The sequence below is a fragment of the Dreissena polymorpha genome, chromosome 12, assembly GCF_020536995.1.
Source record: "Dreissena polymorpha isolate Duluth1 chromosome 12, UMN_Dpol_1.0, whole genome shotgun sequence".
NCBI lineage: Eukaryota > Metazoa > Mollusca > Bivalvia > Myida > Dreissenidae > Dreissena > Dreissena polymorpha.
In genome coordinates, this window is record NC_068366.1 from 68,238,146 (window position 1) to 68,264,288 (window position 26,143).

General features: G+C 36.0%; 2 protein-coding genes across 2 annotated transcripts in view; both read left to right on the plus strand.

Annotated features, from left to right (window-relative positions):
* The window catches only part of LOC127853630 (uncharacterized), a 149,227-nt gene extending 138,659 nt beyond the window's left edge, over positions 1-10,568 (plus strand). The window contains exons 15-18 of the mRNA XM_052388306.1: positions 2,296-2,495; positions 3,492-3,744; positions 4,317-4,430; positions 6,463-10,568. Of these exons, the coding sequence (XP_052244266.1) occupies positions 2,296-2,495; positions 3,492-3,744; positions 4,317-4,430; positions 6,463-6,473 (578 nt within the window). The 3' untranslated portion in view covers positions 6,474-10,568. The remainder of the gene's footprint in view (positions 1-2,295; positions 2,496-3,491; positions 3,745-4,316; positions 4,431-6,462) is intronic.
* Positions 1-26,143, plus strand: part of LOC127852694 (uncharacterized) — a 191,876-nt gene that overhangs the window by 101,770 nt on the left and 63,963 nt on the right. The window lies entirely within an intron of this gene.

The following is a 26,143-nucleotide window of genomic DNA, read 5'->3' on the forward strand; positions in this document are numbered from 1 at the left end:
ATGAACACTTCAGTACTATGGCGAAATAAGCGTATTGAGTATCGTATTACAACTTCAGTGTTATGCGGCAATCAGAGTATTGATTGGCTTATTACCAATTCAGCGCTATGGAGCAATTTAAATATAGAGTTGAGTAAACAGCATTTAGTTTAGTATTACCACTTCGGCACTATGGAGCAATTAGAGTCTTGAGTGAAGTAAACCCTATGGCGAAATAAGCGTTTTGAGTGTAGTAAATCAACGCCGTGGCACGATTTAATTATTGAATCGAGTGTAACCACTTGTAAACAGCATTGCATTGAGAATTACTACATCAGTACCATGGAGCTATTAGAATATTGAGTGGAGTTTTACCACTTCAATGCTTTGGCGAAAAAAGCGTTTTGAGTGGAGTAAGTTAACTCCAGCGCAATTACAATAATGAGTATCGTATTACAACTTCCGCGCTATGACGCAATTAGAGTATTAAGTTGTGTATTTCCAATTCAGCGCTATGGCGCAATTAAAATATTGAGTTGAGTATCACAACTTCAGCGCTATGGCCAAAATAGAGTTGTGAGTGGAGTATCAAAACTTCAACGCTATGACACAATTAAAATATTGAGTTGAGTATCAAAACTTGAGCGCTATGGCGCAATTAAAATATTAAGTTGAGTATAAAAACTGCAACACTATGGCGCAATTAAAATATTGATTTGATTATAAAAACTTCAACGCTATGACTTAATTAAAATATTGAGTTGAGTATCACAAATTCAACGCTATGGAGCAAGAAGAGCATTTTGTTGGGTATTACAACTTCATCGCTATTATGCAATTAGAGTATTGATATGAGAAATACAGCTTTGAGTTTAGTTGTACAATTTCAGCGCCATTGCCCAATAAGATAATTACAAATTCAGAACTAACAAGTACGTATAGTATCGAATTGAGTACTATAACTTCAGCGTCCTAGCTAAAACGAGTATAGAGTGAAGTATTAGAAATATTGAGTCGAGTATCACCACTTAAGTGCTTTGGCAAAATAAGCGTATTTAGTAGAGTATTACAACTTCAGTGCTATGGAGCAATACAAGTATTAAGTGGAGTATCACCACTTCAGTGCTATGGCGAAATTAGCATATTGTGGGTTGTAAAACAACTTCAGTACCATGGTGCAAGTAAAGAATTGTGTATTGTTTTACAACTTCAGCGGTATGGCGCAATTAGAGCATTGAGTTTCGTATTACAGGTTCAGCGCTATGATATAATTTAAGTATTGAGTTGAGTGTAACAGCTACTAACAGCATTGTGTTGAGTATTACCACTTCAGTGCTATGACGCAATTAGAGTTTTGAGTTGAATATTACAAATTAATCGCTATGACGCAATTAGAGTATAGAGTGTATTACTCAATACAAATATTGAAAGGAGTATCACAACTTCAGTGCTATGTTGCAAGTAGGGTATTGAGTTGAGTATTACAACTTCAGCGCCAGCGCCATGTCACAATTGAATTATTGAATTGAGTGTAACCACTTGTAAACAGCATAGTGTTCAGTATAACCACTCCAGAGGTACGACGTAATCCGAGTACTTAGTTGAGTATTACAAATTCAGCGCTATGGCACAATACGAGTATAGCGTGTAGTATTACCAAGAAATTGCTGTGGCGCAATCACAATATTCAGTTGAGTATAACTGTGGAACCCCTCGTCTGTCTCCTGTGGACTATTGATATTCCTGCTAATTCATTGAAATGTTGTGAGTTTTAATCATATAATATGTGCTTATAATAGTATGATGTGTGCTTGCCATAGAATGCTGTGGGTTTGTGATGGTTTGCTGTGTGTTTGTGATGATATGCTGCGTATTTGCAATATTCTGCTGTGGGTTTGTCATGATATGCTGTGTGTTGTCATGGTATGATGTGTGTTTGTGATGGTACGCAGGAGAAAGACGAGGCGTCCCATATATAGCCACTAAAGCGCTATGGCTTGAGTAAACTATTGAGTTGAGTATCACAACTTCAGCGCTATGGCCCAAGTAGAGTATTTAGTGGAGTATCACAAATTCAGTGCTATGACACAATTTAAGTATTGAGTTGAGTGTATTCACTTGTAAACAGCATTGTGTTCAGTATAACCACTCCAGCGCTATGGCGCAATTAGAAAATTGAGATGAGTACAACCACTTGAGCGCAATAGCGCAATACTAACATTGAGTTGAATATCACAACTTCAGCGCTTAAGCGCAATTAGATTTTTGCGTGGCGTATTGCAACTCCAGCGCTGTTGGATCTTTAAATATATTCAGGCCTTGTTAGCATGGGGGACGGCTACGGGATTAGTGGTCAAGCAACAGTGGCTGACTTGCAGCTCTATGCGTGGAGTAACCAGACTCTTCCCTACAACACTTGCGGTACTCTGAAACTAAGTTCAACCCAAAACGGAAGTGAAAAAATACTCGACTTTAAACCGGCCGGGAACGAAAACCAGGTCTTTACTCGGGCTTGGGTAAGGTTTTTAGTTTAAGCCATTTTTTAAGCAATTAACAGACTGATGCTTATTGAATCGCTCTTGAGTCCGTTTCCTGGGTACACTCATTTCTCTTAGTGTCTTTAAGATATGTCGAAAGGACTCTCCCATAGTGGGGATCGAACCCATTACCTCCCGGTCGCTAGGCGTTTGCCATATCCTCTTCGCAACGGCTGCATTGGTACTTAGTTTCTTGCTATTTCAATGGTAATAAATGGTATATTTCCGTGTATGTAATATAATTGGTTAAGCTATTCTCAGCGAATTTTATTAATGGTCACAAGTTGTTTAATATCCATTCAATGAAGGCATTCTGTTTACACTCACATACAGAAGCGTTACGAAAATAAATAAAATTATGTGATAAACAAAAGTCTAGTTCAGTCTAGTTTTAGTATAATTGTCGTATGTGAATAAAATGTAACACTACAAGCTCAAATTTTTACGCGCTGTAACCTAGAGTTTTTGTATATTGTAGCTACGCTTTGGCCCACTAACCATGATAGTATCCCTATCACACCGTATAGAGTCAGTAAGAAGCTGTGTATTTAATGATAACGGGATAATAAGTACACGTATATTTAAATCTCCAACGAACGATATTTTTTTATCCAATTCGTATCAACATTTCCAGTCTTTATGATAAGACTTATGCTTGTGCATTAATCTAAAGATTATTTTCTTGTCAATATATAGTGTGTGTAACATATTGCAATATACTAGTATGAGACACGGTCTGGGAAAAACACTGTTAAAGCCATGTACGTAAAGTGTCGTCCAAGATCCGGCTAATCATGGACACTTTCCGCCTAAGCTGGATTTCCATATAGAATATGCCTCTTTTAAACGATACACATATGAACGGAAAGTGTCGTCCCACATAAGCTTGTGCGGATTTTGCAAGCTTAAATGGGGCGACAATTAGCGCGCATGAATTATGCCCAGTTTTCGAAGAACGCGTCTCATATATTCCAGATTCATTCATCGATTAGCCCCAGCAGCGGTTACAGGTTTCCCGGTACGGGGGCATTGTCCTACGAGACTACTGCCTACGACAGGCCGTGCACATATGGCGGTATGGTGTACGCCTACACCACTCAGGCTGCTCGCTTCTGGCAGCCGGGCAACGCTAATGGCGCCATGGTCTGCATTGCCAGCTGTCTGGGAACTGCAATCAACAATCAGGCGTTAAACGAGGGCACCGCAGTACTGCATTCATGGGAACTGGGTACGTTGGTGGCTCTTGGTTGATGAACTATTGTCTGTATCATTGCATATGTTTCGAAAGATTAAACTGCATGATGAAACTAATAACTGAACATTTCATAGCGGGTGTGGTAAGTTCGGCTCAATTGGTAAATGTCGGCTCGGGTACTACTTACAAGTACTCCGGGTACTTTTAAGTATACTTAAATGTACACCGGGTACAGTAAACATACTGAAACGTACCTGGGAATGCGAACGCTAAATTAGTCGTTGTTGGCCTTTATTCCAATTAATTATGGTGATATATATGTCGATATTTTGTAAAATAACCTCTATGTAATCTCAAAACTCGGGTACAGACTAAATTGGCCGGAAATGCGTTGATATATTTGCCGTACCCGGGGTACATTTAAGTATACGACCCGAGCCGACAATGACCAATCGCGCATAAGTTCGGCATAACATTATACAAAAATGTTATGATAACTTAAATAGCATTCGATTATTTTGCAACATTACACAATCATATTTGATTTTAAAAGAACATGTAAAAATCCATAGTTTATTGTTTCATTCTATGTGTGTTCTATACAGATGTTAACGAGTGCCGAACTAATCCTTGTAAGAATGGAGCAACGTGCGAGAACTATTTCCATAGTTACGCCTGCAGATGCGCCCCTGGATACGCTGGCATGCTCTGCGAAAACGGTATAGACTAATATTACTGTGCAAAATATGAGTATGCTGTTTCAATATAAACAGGTTAATGAGTATAAACAAATAGGTTCAGTTACGTTTATGTGTGTGACGAAATAAGTTAAAGAATGTTGCCGAAATCACATGAAGTACAGTAAGAATTTGGTGATATCTTTTCACGTTTTTGGTAAATTGACAAAATTAAAAAACAATTGTTTCAGATTCGCAAGTTTTTTTTTGTAGTTATGATATTTGTGAAGAAGCAGTAATACTGAACATTTACCATGCTCTAAAAAATACATTAAATGCATTTTTGACGATTTTAAAGCCTGAAAAATATAAAACGTTGCAACGCGAAACGATTGAAAAATTTGGAGGGTTCTGTTGTTGTCGTTATGTTTTGTGATACTACGATGATTGCTTATATATAGTATAAAATACATCACTCATGGTATGAGCGTGAATGGCCGAATGGTCTAAGCGATAGACTTTAAATCCAGGGTCAGGATCGAGCCGAGTTGAGGGTTACTTAAATCTTACTTTAAGATTCAATGTTTACATTTATCAATATAAAGCATTACATGACAAACTTCAATGCATGCCAAAATCTGTGAAAAGGCCCCTTTAGTGACAGACAAAGATATGGAGCGAGTGAACTAGTTTTCCAACTAAACACAGAATCGATAATTAGTGCCAAATAATATTTCACAATACTCAGGACTAGAAATTAGATTTATCCGCAGATCTTACCCCGACTTTCAGCATAACGTCCAGTTATAACTGTGATGGGGTTACTCAAAGTTTAGTGGGTTTCGAAATTTTCATTTGGGCAAACAATCAACACGTGACATCCTTTACAACATACCGGTACTTAACATAAGCCATGCTAAAGTTGTGGTAGTTCGTTTAGTTACTTTAAAAATTATGTGTGTCGATCTAATCCTCACATGTATCATGCAACCTATTGTGCAATGTACAAGGCACTAAGACAGGTTTATCAAAGTTAAAACCACGTTTATGGTTTTAAAACCATGTTTACGTTTTTACTTTGGTGATTTTGGAAATAATAAATATTGATAATTTTATTAGATATTAATTATGACAATCGCTGATAAATATTGATAGAAAACTACTAAACTGCACAGTCATTTGTCATCACAAAATAATAATTGATAATTTAATGATGTTTGAATTTCGAATTGTAGGCATGCATTTTTGTATTATTTTCATTTCGAACATAAAACGTTTTTTTAAATTTAGGTCGACTTTTTCTGTATTCGTGGTTAATGGCAACTTGTTTATTTTTATATGTTTTTAATTGCCATGTAATGGTGATTGTGTCTTGCAATTTTATATGTACACCTTGAAATGAACTGTTTTCGATTAAAAAGTGAGGACACAAAATTGTGTTTAAAATAGATTTTGAAGATGTATGCCAATGAACACCTTTATTAAATTAAAAAAAAACATTTTATGTATAGTTAAAAGTTTTAACTGGCGGAAAATGATTGGCTGACCTACATACTCTAATATTTGTAGGTATTAATGGAAACTTGTCTTTTATTCACCTCAACTGTCGATCAACACCGATATAGATAGCTTACAGCATTTCTTAAATACATACATGTACATATACCGTCAGTGTAAAAGTGAGTCTTCACATAAAAGTATTCATTGCTAATTGTACTTGGAACATGTTGTTTTGAAATTCTTCGAAAATTGCGTTTTCGTATCGTCATGCTGTGCACTCAGTACAATTTAAATATGGCGCACCAAAAGAAAATACCTTCGAATCGTTTAAACTTACCGATGATTACGAATATCGTCTTGTTAAGTCAACTCTGTGTTGCAAATGAATATTCTCGTAGCATATTGTCTGATAATCTTTGAAAGAAAATGGTGACTGGTATATTATGCAGCTGACTTATGTGAATGCACATAATGCAAATTTTTTATATTTAGAGCGTTATAACTCGTGTTAGTTGCATTATGTTTTTAAAGGTAATGCAACTTTATAATGAATACATTTCATTTTCACTTTCAGAGGCTGTGTAATTAAAGAGGAGAGCAGTTCAATCCCAATCTATATCGGCGTATAACAATGACAAAATAGCCTGTGATAACAACGTAGTTTTAAGGAAGCTCACCCGTGATAATTTCCCGCGATTTCTTCAAAGATCGAAGAGCCCTTTTACCTGTTTACGTATGGCTATCTAATTTAAGCTAGTATTAATGTAAAGGCGATAGACTTGAAATCTTTTGGGATCTTCCCGCGCAGGTTCGAATCCTGCCGACAACGCATACTTTTTGCGACGCGTTTTATTTCTTTTCTCACGTAATTTGATTTAATATAGCATATAAGCTATGTTTATGTTAAATATGTTGCAATTTGTATGCAGATTCTTCATTTTTTTTAAATTTAAACAACGTTATGGCTAAATTGGGTGATTTATTGCAGAAAATACGAATCATGCGCGTTGCAATTTTATTTTTATTTTAAAAAGTAAACGGTAAATCTGTCTATTTCTTGGTATTTTTGCTGTATATAGTGTATCTTAAAAAACTAAGTTCAAAATATTACTTAAATAATACTATTAACATTTTTATGACACTTTGTTTTTAACCAACCAAATTTCTACTTGGCTGAAACCACTTACATTTAATGGCGCTCTTTCATAAATAACAAGTTATAAAAAATAAATGTCTGTACAAGAATACTTATTTCGTCTTGTTCAAACTTTAAACACCTTTACTGCATCTGTACACACCAACTGCATGCCCATATTTGGAAATCTGGATTATGAAACTTTCATATACCCCAGGGTAATAAATTAACTTGACAAAAGCCAAGCGTGGGGATGGTTTTGAAGAAAATCAGTATATTTTTTTTTTAAGCATGGAAAGCCTATCTAAAAATTTACCTTTAGTTCAATGAAATGATGCTGATTAAGAAAATAATACATAAGATTATATTTCGAAAGGTGCCCATTACGGGTGCGCTACCTTAATACAATCTTTATATTGTTGTGCTTACATTTTCTTTTATGTTATTGAAATGTTTGAAATAATAGTGCAATATTTACAATAGATATTTTACGCTCACTGTTGTAAGATTTACATAAAACTTATTTTATTCTTAATTGTATTTGTCTAAACATTGGAAATGTATACAAGTATTCTTTTAAATGTCTAAAAGACGGAATGTTTTTGTTTTGAATGAACAATACATACTAAATAATAATAATTTGTTGTAGTGAGTGTTTCCAACTATCAGTAAAAAGTTAGAAAAGGTGCATTGGTAAAACTTTTGTGATAGATCCTTAAATTTGTCATTCTTATCTGAAACTCTTTTTGGAGTTTAACGTTGAGTCTGCAATGATTTTTGCAACATTCTATCATTATTTGTGAAATGAATTTATGATTTGGCAGATCTCTGGCGTATTTTGTAGGCCTAAAACATGTCATTATACAACAAAATTTGTAGCAAAAACGTAAACAGTTTTATATATTTAATGATTTAACATCATAAATATTAGTTTAGTACAATCTTAGTTTTACATACTGGGCCATGTAATAGATAGTACACACTCAAAAGTAAAGCAATCAACAAAAACATCCACTATCATGCACAAGAGCACGATGTTAGCATGATGTTTAATATAATATGAAGAGTCTTAATATAATAAGAATAGCATGCAGAGACAGAGTCAAGAGTGGCGAAAGTTGGATGTGGCTAAAGACCCAGATTTGAAAGTATGTTTTGCCTGAATATATGTGATGTATCTTGGTCACCAAACGCTATCCTAATGGTGGTTTTATATATTAATTGTATGTATTTTTGTCTGCGCGCAATTCTTTAAATTAATTGATAAGATAAACGTTTATATAAGAGATTATACTACTACTGCTACTACTACTGCTACTACTACTACTACTACTACTACTACTACTACTACTACTACTACTACTACTACTACTACTACTACTACTACTACTACTACTACTACTACTACTACTACTACTACTACTTCTTCTACTACTACTTCTACTACTACTACTACTACTACTATTACTACTTCTACTACTACTACTACCACTACTACTACTACTACTTACTACTACTACTACTACTACTACTACTACTACTACTTCTACTACTACTTCTACTACTACTACTACTACTACTATTACTACTTCTACTACTACTACTACTACTACTACTACTACTACTACTACTACTACTACTACTACTACTACTACTACTACTACTACTACTATGTTATGTATTCAAATTTGTATGTCTTAATTTAATGTGAGCTGATTACGTATGATTTATGTTGATACCCTCCTGTTATTTTATATTTCACTTGATGTATTTATACGACACGGATTAAATGTTTATTTGGGAGTTATAGATAACTTAATTATATATTTAAGGCTTACGCATTTATTGAAATTTACATTCTACTGCTTTTTTATAAATATTAATGTACTATTTGTTTTTTTCTTATGTATATAAGAATGCAAGTGATACTTGCTGATTTTGCATAGAATTATACTGGTGATGCTTGTTGCCTTTGTATAGAAGTATACAAGTGATGGTTGTTGCGTGTGTATATGATAATACAAGATATACTTTCTGCTTTGTATAAAAGTATACACAATATGTATATGTCAATACAAGTGATACTGCTTTTGTAAATGAGAATACAACTGATACTTGCTGCTTTTGTATATGAGAATACCAATGATATTTGCAGTTTTGTATATGAGAATACAAGTGCTACTTGCTGCTTTTGTATATGAGAATACAAATGATATTTGCAGTTTTGTATATTAGAATACAAGTGCTACTTGCTGCTTTTGTATATGAGACTACACATGATATTTGCAGTTTTGTATATGAGAATTTACGTGATACTTGTTGCTTTTGTATATGAGAATACAAATGGCATTTTGCTACCAAAACAAACGCATGTAAGAATTATCAAATCCTTTTAACCGTTTATTTACATTATAAAAGGGTAAACATGGAATAGTATTAATACTTTACGTAAGTTTTCATTTTTCAAAACATTGAATTACCAGTTTACTCTTTATTATATTTCCCTTCGCATGAAATAAATGATTATGCTTTATATATAATGGTATTGCAGACGTGCGTTCTTTTATGAATTGTGTTTTGCACAAATGTTGTTGTTGGTAACTTAATAATATATATTGTGATGTGTAAACGCGTTTTCAATTTAACTATCGGGAATTCAATTGTTTTTCAAATAACAGCATGAACAATGTGTATTCTCTTTTTGTTAACAAAGCATCTTTAGTTGTAAAAAGTAGCAGGATGGTTCACCCAAAGTGAAAGGAAAAGTGGTAATATTTTCCGTTTCTGTGCTATAGATTGTTCTTAAAAATTAACATGTATTTTTTTGTTCAATAACAATTGATGAACAGTTAATTGTCTAAGGTAAAACAACACAACAAACTTCCCTTGAGTACATTGGTGTTACCTTTTATCACACACAGTGCCATTGAAACATATCTTACATAATTATAAATGAAGACAAAGCTGACTTAATCCAAATTATACCAGTATTCACGAAGTGTACATTTAACTTGTTAGAATGGTAGACGTTTTTAACAAAAATAAAAACAACACCAGGAATAAATTGGAACCTGGTTATAATAAGCTGTATATCTGCTTTTGTCAAGCACTATTGTTAAAGAAAATGAGCATGTAACTGGCGATGAAAATAGCATTAGCATATTATACATGTATGCAACGGTATTGTTATCACGTTATCTATACTTGTATATTGTAAGATCAACTTGAAAAAATATATACATGGATACAAAAAGTTTTATAAAAAAGTACGCTCCACAAAACATATCAGTATTTCACTTAGGAACATATGAAATGTTGAATGCTCCGATTTCGTTGGCTTGGACTTTTCTGATATTGTGTCTGTAATGGGCAGGTTTATTATAGTTATGGGCAATTAGAAATTATTGTTTCATTATTGACTTCGGACATGTGTCTTTTTTCTTTAATAACGTATATTTGTTTCTGTGTAATCAAAATTGCACATATTTTCCTTTTCGGTCACTGTACGTACGTGTCTTTACAAGACTTAGTGCTTTACTTTTAAATTGCTGAATTATAGTCAATAAAACTTTTTGTTGGATTAAACTTTGTTATATATCAAAACTACGATGCAACCAATATAGCATTTTAAGGACGTACGCGGTATTTTAGTTTCAGACAAATTGAGTGTTCTGTACCGGTTGAGAAATAAGTGTTAGCTCTTTCGAATATTCAAATGATAAACGGTGTGGATATCAAGTAAGGGAATAATATAAATAATGAAGTATAAAGAAGCCGAATGATTAAAGATTTTTTTTCCACTAAATTGCGCTAAAAGAATCGACCATCATCTCTACAGCGTGCTGGTAACTGCAAGCATAAGTCTAATTTCGGGAAAATAGTTTAGTTGATACATCCCTTATATTGAAGATGTTCAAGTTGTGCAAGATTTTTGTTCACCGGATAGCTTTCCTAAGCGTTAAACGAATTTGTTATTTTATCACCTTATGCTTAAAGCATATCGTCAAAATATGCTCGATTATATATACATTATAATAAAAATCGTGATATACATTTAATGTTATGCCAAAACACACAATCGGAACACTTATATAATTTTAATTTCTCAGACAACGGCTAAAGATATCAACCATATATGTGGCTTTGTTGTTAGATAATTTACCACATACAATATACGATTATTTTATATCATTCATCCAATACGCTGTGATACTTCTGCATTATCAATAGATATATACGAATATTATTGTTGATTATTAGTTTACAGTTTATAAAAAAAAGATGTCCAATAAGTCAGGCTGGTTGATCGTTTTTTTAATGTATTTGAACACATGCTGGTACCCGTATTTGAACACATGCTGGTACCCGTATTTGAACACATGCTGGTACACGAACACACGCTGGCACCCCACCTGCAGCACATTTATCATACACAAATAAAATCTGAGAAAACGAACGTGTGCTCTGCTATCTAAATAATTATGCATCAATATTGTTAAATATTTTCTTTCTATTTTTATGAAAAGTTGCAGTACTAAAATATGCAACCACGTGTATCATATGGGAACTAGATAATGCCCCAATTTGGGAATGGGAATACACCCACCGTCACCATACTAGTTAATCATGTGTTCTTTATACATGTTATCCTATCATATGCAGTTAAACTGTAATTGTGAAGATAAAACCCGTGTTACCTAGTGTTGTTTTTTTCTTACTATTTTTAATAACCCATAATCTATTTGGGTAAGTTTGATAAAATCTATGTGAGCGAAGGATACTTGTTAGGAAATATTATATTTTATAGGAATTATGTGACTATGTTATTTTCAGAATTTAAGAAACTATTTAAGTATTTATTTACACCAACACGTATCACTTGTTGATATCCAGTTGATTCTTTATGATATGACATCAAACGTTAATTATGGCGAATCATACCTATATATGATTATAGAGAAAAGAGGTATTTTCAACTCTTTTGTACTCTTTTGTGCTCAAAACAGTCCTATTTGCCATTTTTGTGAGGTAAGCCCACGCGCTGAAATAGTAGTAAATTTAACGGCCCAATGTAAGTAAACATTACAGCACAGGCGACCCTCGATTTTTATTTCATTTGTACATGAGCAAAAGATCGCTCTAGAAAGCTACCAGAAGTAAGCAAATTATTTATTTTATGATCTACAATGAATAACCAGAACTAATTTGGACTTGCACGGAGCGTAACCGCGTATGTATACCTGTGCCAGTGACCCACTACATAACCCTCTGGCAGACACACTATATAACCCTCTGGCATACACCAACCTTTACCGGTAACCCATATATCTCACCAGTTATACCATTTACCAGTAGCCATGACACCACACGCCGGTAAACACAATTACACGCTGGCTCCTACTGCGGTGCCAGTAACCACCAAACTGTACCAACAGGGTGTAGTGCCGGGAAGCTCTAATCTACCTGACCCCTGCAAGTCTAGGTAACCAACCAACCAAGCAACCAACCAACCAAACCTCGCCCCGTGCAGTTAGCATTTTGCTATAATGTTTACGTTAAGAGATGGGTTGTGAGCTCACTCGGTCATTGCGGTGTTGTCCCGACGGAGCCCCAAGCAATGGCAGCGGAGAGCTCAAAACCCCTAGAATATACTTGTTTATTTATAAATTAATACTGATTAACCAAAATGAGTGGAACTGAGAAATTCAACAACCTGTACTTACAGAATTTTACGCCACAAATAAATTGAAAAAATTTATTCCCCAAAATTCTGATAGCACACCAGTACTAGACACTTGGTGGATTCAAATTGCAATGTTTACAAATGATTATGCCATATATATTGTGGGTTATAAAAAATTGCATAATGGCATCCCGAAGGGTGTCCAGATATAACTCCAGCCCCACTGGTAACAAGTGCACCCACACCGGGAGGAAAAAACCCGGGGTGTTTGCATCAATATTCACAGTGATACTGGTGCTGCGGCTTGCCCACTGCACACACACTCGACCAAACCTGTTTACCCGGCGACGTTTTGACGTAATAATTTTCCTGGGGAGGGAAGAGCGCCAATTTATCCGGTCAATGATGTCCACCCAGATTATTGCTGTGTCTGTGAAAGCTGTCCTTAAATATTTAATTTCTCTCTTTATGTTATTTCGTACCTTTGTACACGAGTCGGCGCACAGATCATTTCCGCCCAGGTGCAATACCAATACCTTTGGCGGTGTGGAAAGTAACACATCGGCTTCTATTGACCTCCGTAATGTTGACCATGTCAGGCCGCCAATTCCCCATCATGCGATGCTTGTGGGCAGCCGCAGGTTCTCCATCCCCCGTTCTTTGGCTCTTGCTTCTGTCCGCTGAGAAATACTGTCCCCAAGAACCCATACCACTGTCAATAGCAAATAACATTTTGGGTGTACAAAAACCAAAGGTCAATTGTTTATTCATATTTGTATACGTTATATATAATGTCTCATAATGCAATTGCATAAAACTATATAAGCATGTATACCCGAATGCAAGCCTTCTTACGTGTGGATTATATTACTGTATAATCATAATATTGTAGCCAAATTTAGCGAATATGGGTGTATTACTTATTACAGTCTCATCAGCATATATACAATCACAACATACAATAAAGCATAAGCATACTACTAAAAGCTACCACTCAAGGTATCGAGTTAAAAGAGAATAGAGTATCAACAACAAAAGAATCCTCATTCACATATAGTGATATGAAAGGGAGCCAACCCCTGAATTCAAATTACAGAAACTGTAACATGAACTATGTACAGAGTTACCTCTCTGCGTTTTATACCGGTTTTGACAGCTCGTTATGGGCGCGGCCGTCTGGGATGGATCACTAGTGACGTCACAGCTGTTAGTTGCTGTGCCCTAAATTAATCTTAATGGTTATGGTCTAATGTACTTTTTGTATGTGTCTGATGTCCATCTCCCAAGTTTCGGGATGACTTCGGGTGGAACTCCTTTCCTTGACAGATCCGTTGCGTGCCCAATTTTACAGCTATGTGTGGTAAAGAAAGCGTTGCCGAATTCAGTGCGGCCGAGGCATTTTGCTAGTACCGCGTTTACCTGCTGTCTTGTAACTGGCATACCCCCCCCCCCCCCCCCGCCCCTTATGACAAAATGCTGCAGGACCTACCGGTGATATTGCCAGATAGTCGCGCATTCTCTGGACAGGACATATTGATTCCTCCGATTTAGGAATTTTGAGTGTGACCGCAGCGTTGTGTTGAAGCGTTTTTGACTAAGCGATGCGGATTGAGATGTATGACTGGTCTAACGACAATTCAACGTCGGACGTTCTGATTTGGTTATACATTTCTGGTCGTTTAGGTGATACCAACTCGCTTATACGAAATAGCTCAAAATTGGCAATGGAAAATATCGCAGCAAATAGAGTTGCCTGATACGAGTTATAGCTCACGTTTGGCACTTGCTGTATTACTTTGACGATAATTTCGGATGTGATCGGGCGTCTTCTGTCCTTGTTTATACCCATTGATCGCGAATAGCCTTTTATAACCTTACTTAGCCTACATTCTTCGGAAAACGATGTGTGGCCTTGTAGTTGTTGCCTATAGTTAATTCCTGCCAAGTAAGTTTTGACCGTGCGGGTCGCTAAGCCTTTCTCGAAACAGTATGCTATGAACCATAAGATAACCTGTTCAGGTACTGGTTGCATTTGGGATATATGGTAAAGATCGCAAAATGCATTAAAGGCATTAACACCGGTTTCGTATGCTGCGCTAGTGTTTTGTGATATTGACTTTCGCATTAAAGAGAATGCTCTGTCTTGAAGATATTCTTGAGGTTCTCGGGTACCCTCTGTGATTCTTCGTCTGCTTGCGGTGCCAAGTTTCTGAATTGTGCAAATCTGAAATCGAGATAGTGCGTCACATATTGTGTTTTTTTGTGCCTGGATCGTGGGATGCTCGGATTAAATTATTAAATTCAAAACATTTGAGTGTAAGGGGGCGCAACAGTGTCATAACTTTGACCGATTTTGAAGACCATGACTTAAGTACACCTACAACAGCGGCATTGTCGCAGTTGCACTGAATCTTTTTGTTTTGTAACATATCTCCCCAGATAGCAATTGAAACCAATATCGAGAACAGCTCTAAGATCGTTATGTCGCTGGTATGTCCGTCTGTGTGCCAGTCTACTGGCCACCTAGCTGCGCACAAGTGCGACTCAAAATAAATACCAAAACCGAGCCCCAACCGCGCCGCGCTATCGGTGAAAATATCGACATCTTCATTTGACAACCAAAACTGATCGTGGAACATTGATATCTCGTTGTAATTTGCAAAAAACTGCAACCACATGCGCAAGTCTAGCTTACTATCTCGCCTGATTCTAATTCGATGAAAAGGTTTGGTTAAACCGCATGTCGCATTAATGAGCCGACGACAGAACGGTCTGCCTGCTGGTAAAGCCCGACAACAAAAGTTAAGGGAACCTATGAGGGACTGTATATCGCGCAACATTGCTTTTGTTTTTGACAAAATTTGGCTGATCTTTACCGTCAATTCATGTATCTTTGCCATTGGTATGCGAACTTGCATTTTTGCGCTATCTAACTCTAAGCCTTGGAATGTTAGAACCATCGTTGGACCTTCCGTTTTTTTTCAACTGCCACTGGGACTCCTAGTTCGAACATAACCTTGGAAAAGACGGACATCAAATCACCGCACAGTGAGCGAGACTAATAACCGCCAAAGAAATCATCAAGATAGTGAATTACCAGACCCGAGTTCACTCGGGAAACAACGCAGTGTTCTAAAAATGTACTAGAGCGTTCGAAAGTAGCACAACTAATTGATGCACCGAAAGGTGATGTTTTATCAAAATTGAACAATCCGTTAAATTGGAACCCCAATAACTGAAAATCTTCAGGCTTGATTGGTATGATCTTGAAAGCATTTTTAATGTCCATTTTAAATAAGAATTTTATTTTACCCAACGTTGTTTTAACTCAACAGCTTTATCGAAACGTGTGTACTGGACCGATATCATAGCTGGGTCTATATAGTCATTGACGGATTCTCCTTCAGGGTAAGACAGGTGATGTATCATGCGGTACTCCCCCGGGTCCTTTTTTGGAACTAGACCTATTGGCGATATTATGAATTCGTTGAACGGTTGTGACGAGAAAGGGCCTGCAACCTGCCCCTCCGACAGGTCTTTAGAACTTTTTTTCAGAAATTACCTCTGGGTGTTCGTAAGCCGATTTTAATTTTTTTGCGACGCGTGTTTGTCGCGGTCCGTGATATTGAAGTGAAAATCCGTATTTGAAACCATAAAAAAGAAACTGTGCTTCCGCATTATCATACCCCCGTAGAAATGTTTGTAAAGTGTCTAATTTAATCGGCGATGGAGCCATGTCAATAATGTTTTTGTTTTGACAGTAACTGCGTGTATCGACTAAAATTGCCTCGGGTTTGTCCGAATTGACGCTGCCCGAACCTGTGAGAAATTGGGTTATTTCTGCCGCGAAAAGGAGCATCAAACCTCGTTGTGTTTGCGCGCTGGGCGACTCCCGAGGCTTCCGCTACGCTCTGACAGTTTATTGCCGGATGGTTACCCCGACAACGTGAGCAATTGTGAGGAAAACGGCAGTTTACCAGGCGGCAATTTCCCGATTTTAAATCGATTTTATGAAAAAGCGTTAGAAGTTTGTATGAACTGAATGAAGTCTCGACGGAAAAGGAAGTAGCATTCCAGAAAATGTCACGTGTGCAAATTCAGAGAACCTCGGCGTTAGCAACCTGTTAGCGTCCCTTGATACGGGGAAGCGAACAACCTTACCCGTTTTGTATCCAAAAATAAATGGAAATTATTCCTAATAGATATGAATAATTTGTTTTGTGTGACAAACAAAATAAAACTGCCGAATACGTCTTTAAACGTTTTTCCTTTCTTTACGTTACAATTCAGCCAAAATATACTTTCGTTTTGGTGCTGCTAATAATGTGCTCATGACAAACATCAAATTAATATAATTGAATTGTGTTCACATGTGTACTTCATTACATATTTTTCTATATACATATATATATTGGGTTATTATAAAATAAAATGCATGTCCATGAGAATATAAGAGCTCCGTTGTACATGTGCTTACAACCAAAATACTTATTGAGAAATAATTCATTTCATTTTACATTTTACGTGTTAACATCCCATAATATATTTGAAAATATCAAAATCTTATAATGTAATATCTATTTAATATAATAGTTTTCGGATTTCCTCAGTCGTCGTGAACCAAGAAATCAAATGAAGGTAATAGGATTTTTGTTAACGTGAACAAAATGTGAATTCTAACATAATAAATGAATCACTAAAAATTCAACATTGTACCTAGCATGTGTCTTTGGATGTGTTATCATTAATTGGCATTTCCCTTCAGCTTTGATCACTGATTTGTCATACATTCTCAATTTTGAGTCAGTGCTTTCAATTTAAACTCCTGGGATTAGTGACGGTGGAATGATATTTGTAGTTGCGCCCGAATCTAATTGGAATTTAATTGTTTTTCTGAGTTTCACTTGTAACATGTTTGCATAAATTTTGTTCTGAAAACTCTTTCTTGCGTTTAATGTTAATATGTCATCGCAATTCCCATCATTTGAAAGGTCAAATTGTTTCACAATTTAACGCATAATGATTAAGCTTTCCACATTTTCGGCACTTTACTCCAAAGGTCGAGTACTTGTTTGGCATGCAATTTGTTCCACAATAAGGACATTGCTTGACGGCTGACTTTGGTCCTCTGTGATTGCTTTGCTTTTGTTGCGGCTTCGATTTTGATTTGACGACATGCACATCGTCGGACACACCTGACACACCATTACTAATTGTCTTGAAGTTTGCACTTGAGGCTTCTGTGCCCCTGCACATATCAATGCATTTATGCAAAGTTAATTGTATCTTCTTGTAAAAGACGTTTTCGCACCTGTGTGTTGCGTATTCCGATACCTATCGGTCTTTGATTGGTCTTTGATCAACGGTCAACTGTCCGTATTCGCATGTCTTGGCAAGTATGCGTATTTTAAACAAATACGTGTAAAATGAGTCCATCTCACCTTGTACGCACGTATGAAACAGGTATCTTTCGTACGTAAAGTTGGTCTTCTCAACACAGAATGCATCGAATTTCTGTAGAATGACGTCTATGTCTTCCTGGCTTTCGTCCTGAGTGAATTCGAATCCCTCGAAAACGTCCATAGCTTCCGGTCCTATGCATGTAAGGAAAGTAGCGGCACGTAAATCCTTTGCTTTGGCACTGAGTCCTGATGCTTTTGTGTAGTTAATCCACGAGCACTTAATTTTTTTCAATTTGTGGCAATGTTACCGTCCATGTCGAGCTTTCCAGGAATCGGTATTAACGATGGCATTGTCACTTGCGCTGCTATCGCGGCTGGTGGTGGTGCGTCATCACCCATGGCGTAGATCCAGATAAGTGGCACATATAACAAAATGTTTTTTGTTTTTTGTTGTGACTGTCCGAACGGATTCATCCAATTATCAGCTCCTTCTGACACGTATGGTTTATAATTGTATTATACATCCATAATAAATAATTATATTATCAGGCAACTTGATAGTGCGCGTGCATGTGGTGAGCGCTAGCAATATACTGAGAAGACTGCGGAGGCTTTTATGTTTATAATAACAGAGTGGCACTGGGTATGACTCATGCATTCAATTTAAGGCCTATACTGTTTAATGTTTCTCTTTTTTTGCGAAAATCTTACTATTTGCTACTGGAAATGTAGTCATCTAATGGTGTCATGTCATACACATTGTATTATTAACTAAGAAGCGGAAGTTCGAAACACCAACACAGCGATTTAAATCAGTCTTTAATAAAGTGAGCTAACTACAAAAATCCTGAAAAGGAGCGTATATCGTCATGAATGTTTTACAAAAATCTTTTTATCAGTGCGTGAATTTATTATAGAAACACAAAATTAAAAATTAATCTATTTTCACTTAAAAATCAGTTTATTTTGCACCCATGCGAACGCAATCAGCGTTTGCTTATATTTGCTCCCTCTGTTCTAGATAGATTTTGAGTGTGATACGTTAAAGACTGCAAGATCACGGCCGTGATACAACTGTCGTTTAGACGATCCTTTGTGCATAAAACTGATACAAGTGTGAAGTTTTAGCGCGTTAAACCCGGTGTAAAATTCCAAAGCGATGAAATTTAGTCACTTGTTTGTGTAGGTAGAAAGTTGTGTCATTTAGTTTGGCAACTGGCACTTGTCATATTTAACGCACCTTGTAGCGATGCTGCTAATGGAGCTTGGGGTTAGAATCATTACTGTTAAGTCATTACTATTCGTTAAACATTAAGGTTTTGTTGATTGCGTGGGTTTTCCACGAAAAAGTCATTACAAAACACACAATTTAATGCCGGAGAATAATAATGATTTTACAGTAATACGGACCTCTTAGCGATGCTGAGGATGAAACTGGACGTTCACTTTGTTTACATTTGTTGGGCCCGCGAGAGGAGTCCTTCGTAAGTCCCAGATGATTCAGAGCAAGAATATATCAGCTTTGGCATTTATATTTTCATTTCATAAGCGAAATTCACATTTTTTAAGTGCGAACAATTTGTGTTGTGCTTTGTTTGTTGCAACAACTTAAATATTGATACTTTTGGAAATATACCGAAGAAATATAGGTCACCCTTTCTCTATGTAATTCTTTACAATCGTCTCTAAATAAACACATAGGCAAGTTGTCTTGTAGAGTTTGTTGTAAGATATTTACAAGTATATCAACAAACTGGAGTTATTGGGACGCGCTTATGCCAGATATTTGCATTCTAATATGATATTGAGAACGGAGAGCATTATATACATAAGTCATACACAAAGTGGCTTCGAGAAAACGAAAAATGTAGGCAATCAAAAGGCAAGATATAGTCATAAATTAAAGACATGCAAAATCAAATGCTATCATTAACGGGCAGGTTAACATAGAACGATATTTTTACTGGACCTTACCTAATTGGATGTACATATGTAATTCTTAAATATAAGTTTCACGTTTAATTGTAGTCTGTAAAAGTAAGCAGTAGTACTTCTATAAGTATGTTGATGTTTGGTATTCTGTGAAATATAGGCTCATCTTCTGCATTCTATGTGCAATGTATTCGAGACAAATCTTGATCTGATAACAGTAACGCATACACCTTGGTATTATACGTGAAAAAGTTATCATTCTGATCATCTTAAAAATGGAAACCTCGTAGAAGTGTAAGTTAAAAAATAAGTCCCTTAGTAATGAACCAGTTGTTTAGCCAGCCTGTGTGGTAAATGTATTTCTGATGATTATAATAATTAAAAAACTTATTTAATAATCACGGCAAACGCGAAAGACAAAAACCTTCCTCTGTACATCTACAAATAAAAACTTAAATATTTTAAAAGGCATTTGTAGATAAATGACATCACATATTGCATTATTTTTTGTCATAAGTGCTCTCCAATATTCCGTTATCGGAATTAATCGGGCACTTGTTGATCGATATTCGGCAATAGAAGTGATCCATGCTTTTTTTATTATTGTAGTCTTCTCCAAGATTTAATATCCCGATAATCCTTTAAGGGAAACAATGCTGCAAATTGCATTTCTCTGTAGGCTATTAACTTTCCAACTTTGATATGCTGTTTCTGTGTGGCTCTTTTTCTATCCGAATTAGACTTCGCGCTGAAAGCATTTTTATGTAACGTTGTTTTGACACAGATGGGTTATTGTCAGAAGTAAGTTTGCTGATTAGACACGGTCTTAGATATAGGTTGTTCCAGATTTAATAAGCTCTTTTAAAAGTGTTTAACATGGGTTAGCTAAAACCTTGCTAATGTGGCATAATTTAAGTTAAAAGATATACGACAACAAAAACATACGTCACCTCTTATTTGATATATATCATGCTTTAATATATATCATAACACTTATAATATTCAGTGTGCGTGCATTTAACTATGTATATACATGCATAAATGCAGAACTTTAATTCAATGGTTTCATTGTGTCAGTTAAATGGATGCAGCAATTTAATACTAAGATATTATCGTTAGTCGAAAATTAAATTTCTGGTCTGTGACAACAGTTGCAAGAGCAGACAACAATTATGCCGTACCGAAACCACGTGGTCCTATTGGAACCTACGGAAGAACCCGAGGAGTTCCGACTGAAGAAGACGGTGTTTCTTGGATACACGGACGTAAACTCAGGCAGCATGTAAACGTGATTCTTAGCAATTATTTGAGCCATGCTGTTGGAAAACTGGGCGTAATACATGAAAGTAAAGTGTCGTCCAAGATCAGCCTGTGCAGTCTGCACATGCGTATCAGGGATGAAAATTTCCGCCTAAACTGGATTTTCGATTTTTTTAAACGAAAAAATACAATAAAAGCGAAAATTATTGTCTCTGAATAGCTTGTGCAAAATAACCTGTGTGGACTGCATAGGCTATTATGGGACGACACTTTACGCACATGCATAAAGCCCCGTTTTCCCAAGACAACGATCATTTTAACTTAATAGTTACAAAGGGCATAGGGGTATGAGGGCAATGCGTTGTCTGTTTTATTGGAATAACCAAAACTTGTTGTCTTAGAGATCGAGCATTGGACCACCGGCTTGAACGGCGGACAACATGCAAAAAGACCAAGAGGACGTTTCAGCTATGGAAACGTACATACGTAAAATGAAAAAAAAACGCCTTCGTGTGTTTGTGTTTGCTGTGTACGTTTGTGTATTCTTTACTTTATTTGTTTTGTACCTTGTTGTTTGGCAATCGATTCCGTGCCATGTATAAAGGACCGAAGTGTAGAATAAGGTTTTCTCCCGCTATTGCAGCTAAAGGTTCACTTTGTGTCTGTTTAACCAATACCTATATTAATTGCTGTTCCAAGAAACTGCAACCCATCAGATCAAATCCAGGCGCATGTCATCATCACAATTAGTCAATTTGACCAATGTGCGTCAAATCTCAATCAAAATAGCTTACATAAGGAGCCTTGTTCTGGGGTAACTTGGAAAATTCGTGTGCGTAAAGTGCCGTTTTAGATTGGCCTGTGCAATCCGCACATACTAATCTGCGACGACGCTTTCCACCTGAACTAGATTTTCGCAAAGAAGAGACGTCCTTTAAACGGACAATACAATAAAACGTGTCGTCCCTAATTAGCCTGTAATGACTGCACAGACTAATCTGGAATAACACCTCACGAACATGCATTACGCCAAGTTATTCCATAATAAGGCTCGTACATATTTTTCATATACTTTTCCCGTTTCTAGACGGGCTTTGCTGGGAATCACAATGAAGCGCGAATATTACGACGTGAACATTCCAGAGCTGTGTAATGCGCGGATCGGCGTGGAACTTCCCGTGATAATGGATCCGCGGGAGAAGTCGAATTCGCCTCTCCAAGTCTGGAACATGAAATATGAGCAAGTATACACTAGAAATGATAATTATCTTCTTTAAAACATCGCGTTCAAGGATGTGTTAGTCTTATAATTCGGAGTTAATCCATTTGGCTGTGAAACTTTGGCAATTATTATTATATAACTTTGAACTATAAATGAATGGTTGATCAATATAGTCGTTGATTAACGCGTGTCTACGAGCCTATTTACCTCACTTTAGATAAAAAGGGGCTTAATGTGTGTGTGTGTGTTTTTAGTATGCATAGGCTAATATAAGACGACACATTCCGCATAAACTGGATTTCCGCCAAGGAAAAGCGTACGTTAAAAGAAAAATACCATACACATGGAAAGTGTCGTCCCCGATCGTGCGGACTAAACAGGCTAATCTACTACGATTATTTACGCATTTGTATCAAGCAAAGATTTCCCAGAACGACTCTCAAATATTTATGTAATATATCATTTTAAGAAGTGATTAAAAAAATGACCCTTTATAGTGCGCTGTTGTTTTTGTCGTCTATGGGGTTTTCGGACGGAATGATATTTAATTTCCTGTGACGGTGTTATATAACTGATTCTTTGAAATAGTTTATGACACAAATACACTCTATGTTAAGTACATTTTTTATGCTCAACAATGAATTTTTAATGCAATAAAATAGAATTGATACACTATTTACGCTTTTCATTACACTGTCCACTGTCACAATCAAATGTAATGTCCACAATTCTTTTCAATGCAAATGTAAGTTTAACGCTTTTCCCCATCACTGTTATTATTTTAAGTTCGAATTTCTTAAAAAAAACTCTATTATAATATCAAATTCTTAAAATGGAGAAAGCCTTTATAATTTTTGTATATTCCAAAGTCGCATTCACACAGGCAATGTAATTTACCATTGATTTATTGGTTCATTGTAGTAAACTTAAGAAGTCCATTTAACTGCACATTAATATCATTTGGAAATGTGCCCTGTTATTTGCTATGACGTTGGTCTCAGTGCCTCAACCTTTATTAATTCTAATGATGAGTGTCTTTCGAAAATCTTTTTCTTGCCTTAGTTAATATGATTGTGAAACCTTTGCTATGATAGTTTACATTGAAATATCAAGTTGCATATCCCTGGGAAAACCGGGTTTAATGCATGTGCGTAAAGTTGCGTCCCAGATTGGCCTGTAGAGTCAAGGACGATACTTTCCGCTTTAATGCCATGTTCGTTTAAAGGAATACATTTCTTAGCGAAAATGCACTTGAGGCGGAAAATATTTGCCAAGATAAGCCTCTGCGAACTGCACAGACTAATCTGGAACGATTAACGCACATGCATTAAACACCATTTTCCCAGAACACGACTCATATCTCGTGTTAAGTAATTTTGTCTTAGGGCAAATTTGTATCTAGTTTTCAGTAATTCTGGTGAACACGATTCTCAGGCCGGAAACCTGTCACCACGTGTGCAGCTGGATAGTCGACATGTGCACGAGCAGGTACACGTGGTTCTGTATTGATATTGTATGATCTGTGCCTCGCTCTAGGAAAACGGAGCTTAATGCTCCTGCGTAAAGTGTCGACCCATATTAGCCCGTGCAGTTCGCACAGTCTAATCTGGGACGAAACTCTCCGCATCGATTCGATTTTCTTTGAGAAGACACTTCCTTTTAAGCAAAAATATTTTAAAGCGTAAAGTATCGTCCCCGATTAGCCTGTGCGAACTTTATAGGCTATTATAGGACGACACTTTACGCAATGGCATTAAGCCCCGTTTCCACAGAGAAAGGCTTATTCATTTTTATGCAAAAAGTGGAAGTTTGTGTTTCGTTAGGCCAAGTTTTGTGTGTAATCATGCTAAGAACATTTTATTGTATACTAAGATGTGGCAAGCGAAATGCACATTAATTCCTTAAACCACGGTTTAACAGTTAACTATATAGTTAAGAGACTTTGAACCCGGGTTCAAAGTGCCGTTTGCACATGAAATCCTTTAACCCGAGTTCAAGAGTTTGAACTGCAGTTCAAAGTGTGTCTAAAAATAGATACAAATCTGTTATCTGAGACGACCAATTAGCGGAGCTTAAACCACAATTAGCTATATATAGAAGGCAAATGCCGCGATTTCATTGGTCCTCTCTTAACTATAGGGTTAAGAGACTTTAAACTGCGGTTCAAAGTTTTAAACTGCGGTTAAGAGGCGCGGAATGCACATTAATTATTTAACAGTTAATTATATAGTTAAGAAATTTTGAACCCGAGTTCAAAGTGCCGTTTGCACATTAATTCCTTAAACCCGACATTTTAATTTTGACACAAATTCTGCAATAGAAATTGTGTCAAATATTACACAGGTTGACAAAAAGCAAAGGCATGTTCTTTCCTGAGTAATACGTATGTTTTAAAATCAAATTTGGAATGCAAACTGATAAAACAGAATTCACCAGACGTATTGGCTTGTCATTTTGTTGTTATTTTAAGTTTAAGGTAAACGGTATGTTTATTAAAAACAAAATACTGGTCATAGTAGAAACATATATATATGTGTGTGTTTTATTTCATATATGAAATTCATATTGTTGCATTAGTTTATTACATAGTATAGATATTGACAATCATTCGCCATGTGTTGGTGATAATGTCATGTTATAAATTATGTCGTTGTATTCAGTGTAACAAGTGTATGCTTATCTTTAGCGTTAATTATTTTGAAGAGAATATAAAAAGTAAATGAATAAATATTATATTATATGATTATATATGTACGATTCTGTGTTGTGGATGGATGCAGCTCTGAAGAATGTCAAGACGTATTTCGTATTAAGGAGTATTGTATTGTTTACACAACCACGCAAAAAACGTTAATTCACAAGTCCAGTCTACAATAATTTCTTTCGGGATTTAGTGTCAATGTGAGATGATGTAAAAATAAAGGGTAACATTTATTTTGTATGATAACAGGTAAGGCCAGACGGCATATGCAGTTTTTTTGTCAAAAATAGCCAATTAAAGTTCACCTTTTAGGAAAATTATTTAAAATCATTCAACTTACAGAATTAGTATTTCAAAACATTATCATGGCATTTGTTTTCAATCAGAAATTTTTGTATTTGAAAATAATAAAGCCTTCTATTTCCATATGCGCATTTCAAAACATAACTCATTCAATCAGTTCTGGTTAACTGTTTGCTGCATTTATCCCCCCTGTAAGCATAATACAAAAGCTTTCTTACTAAAACTTTGTTACTTTATTCCTTTACCTAATGTTTACCTTAGACATTTATCATTTTGTTTTTATTGGGGCATTATGGAAAATAAAATACAAATTATCGGAACTGCTGATTTTCCAGAGCTGATTGACAAACTGTACACCAATCCGAATCGACTATATTTCGGTTAGGGGTATTTCTATCAGATTTATACCATAAAAGGATCACAAAGAAAATATATAAATATAACCTTATTTGCTGCAATAACCTCACACTTTTGACGAAGTCTGCGTTGTTTGCAAAACCACTTTGAAGTTTTCTTTCTATATCTTGGAATGCTGTTTCAAACGTACGTAATAATTCACTAACTTCATCCGCCGCCATCTTGATAGAAATGCGTCAGGAACAAATCACATGACGAAA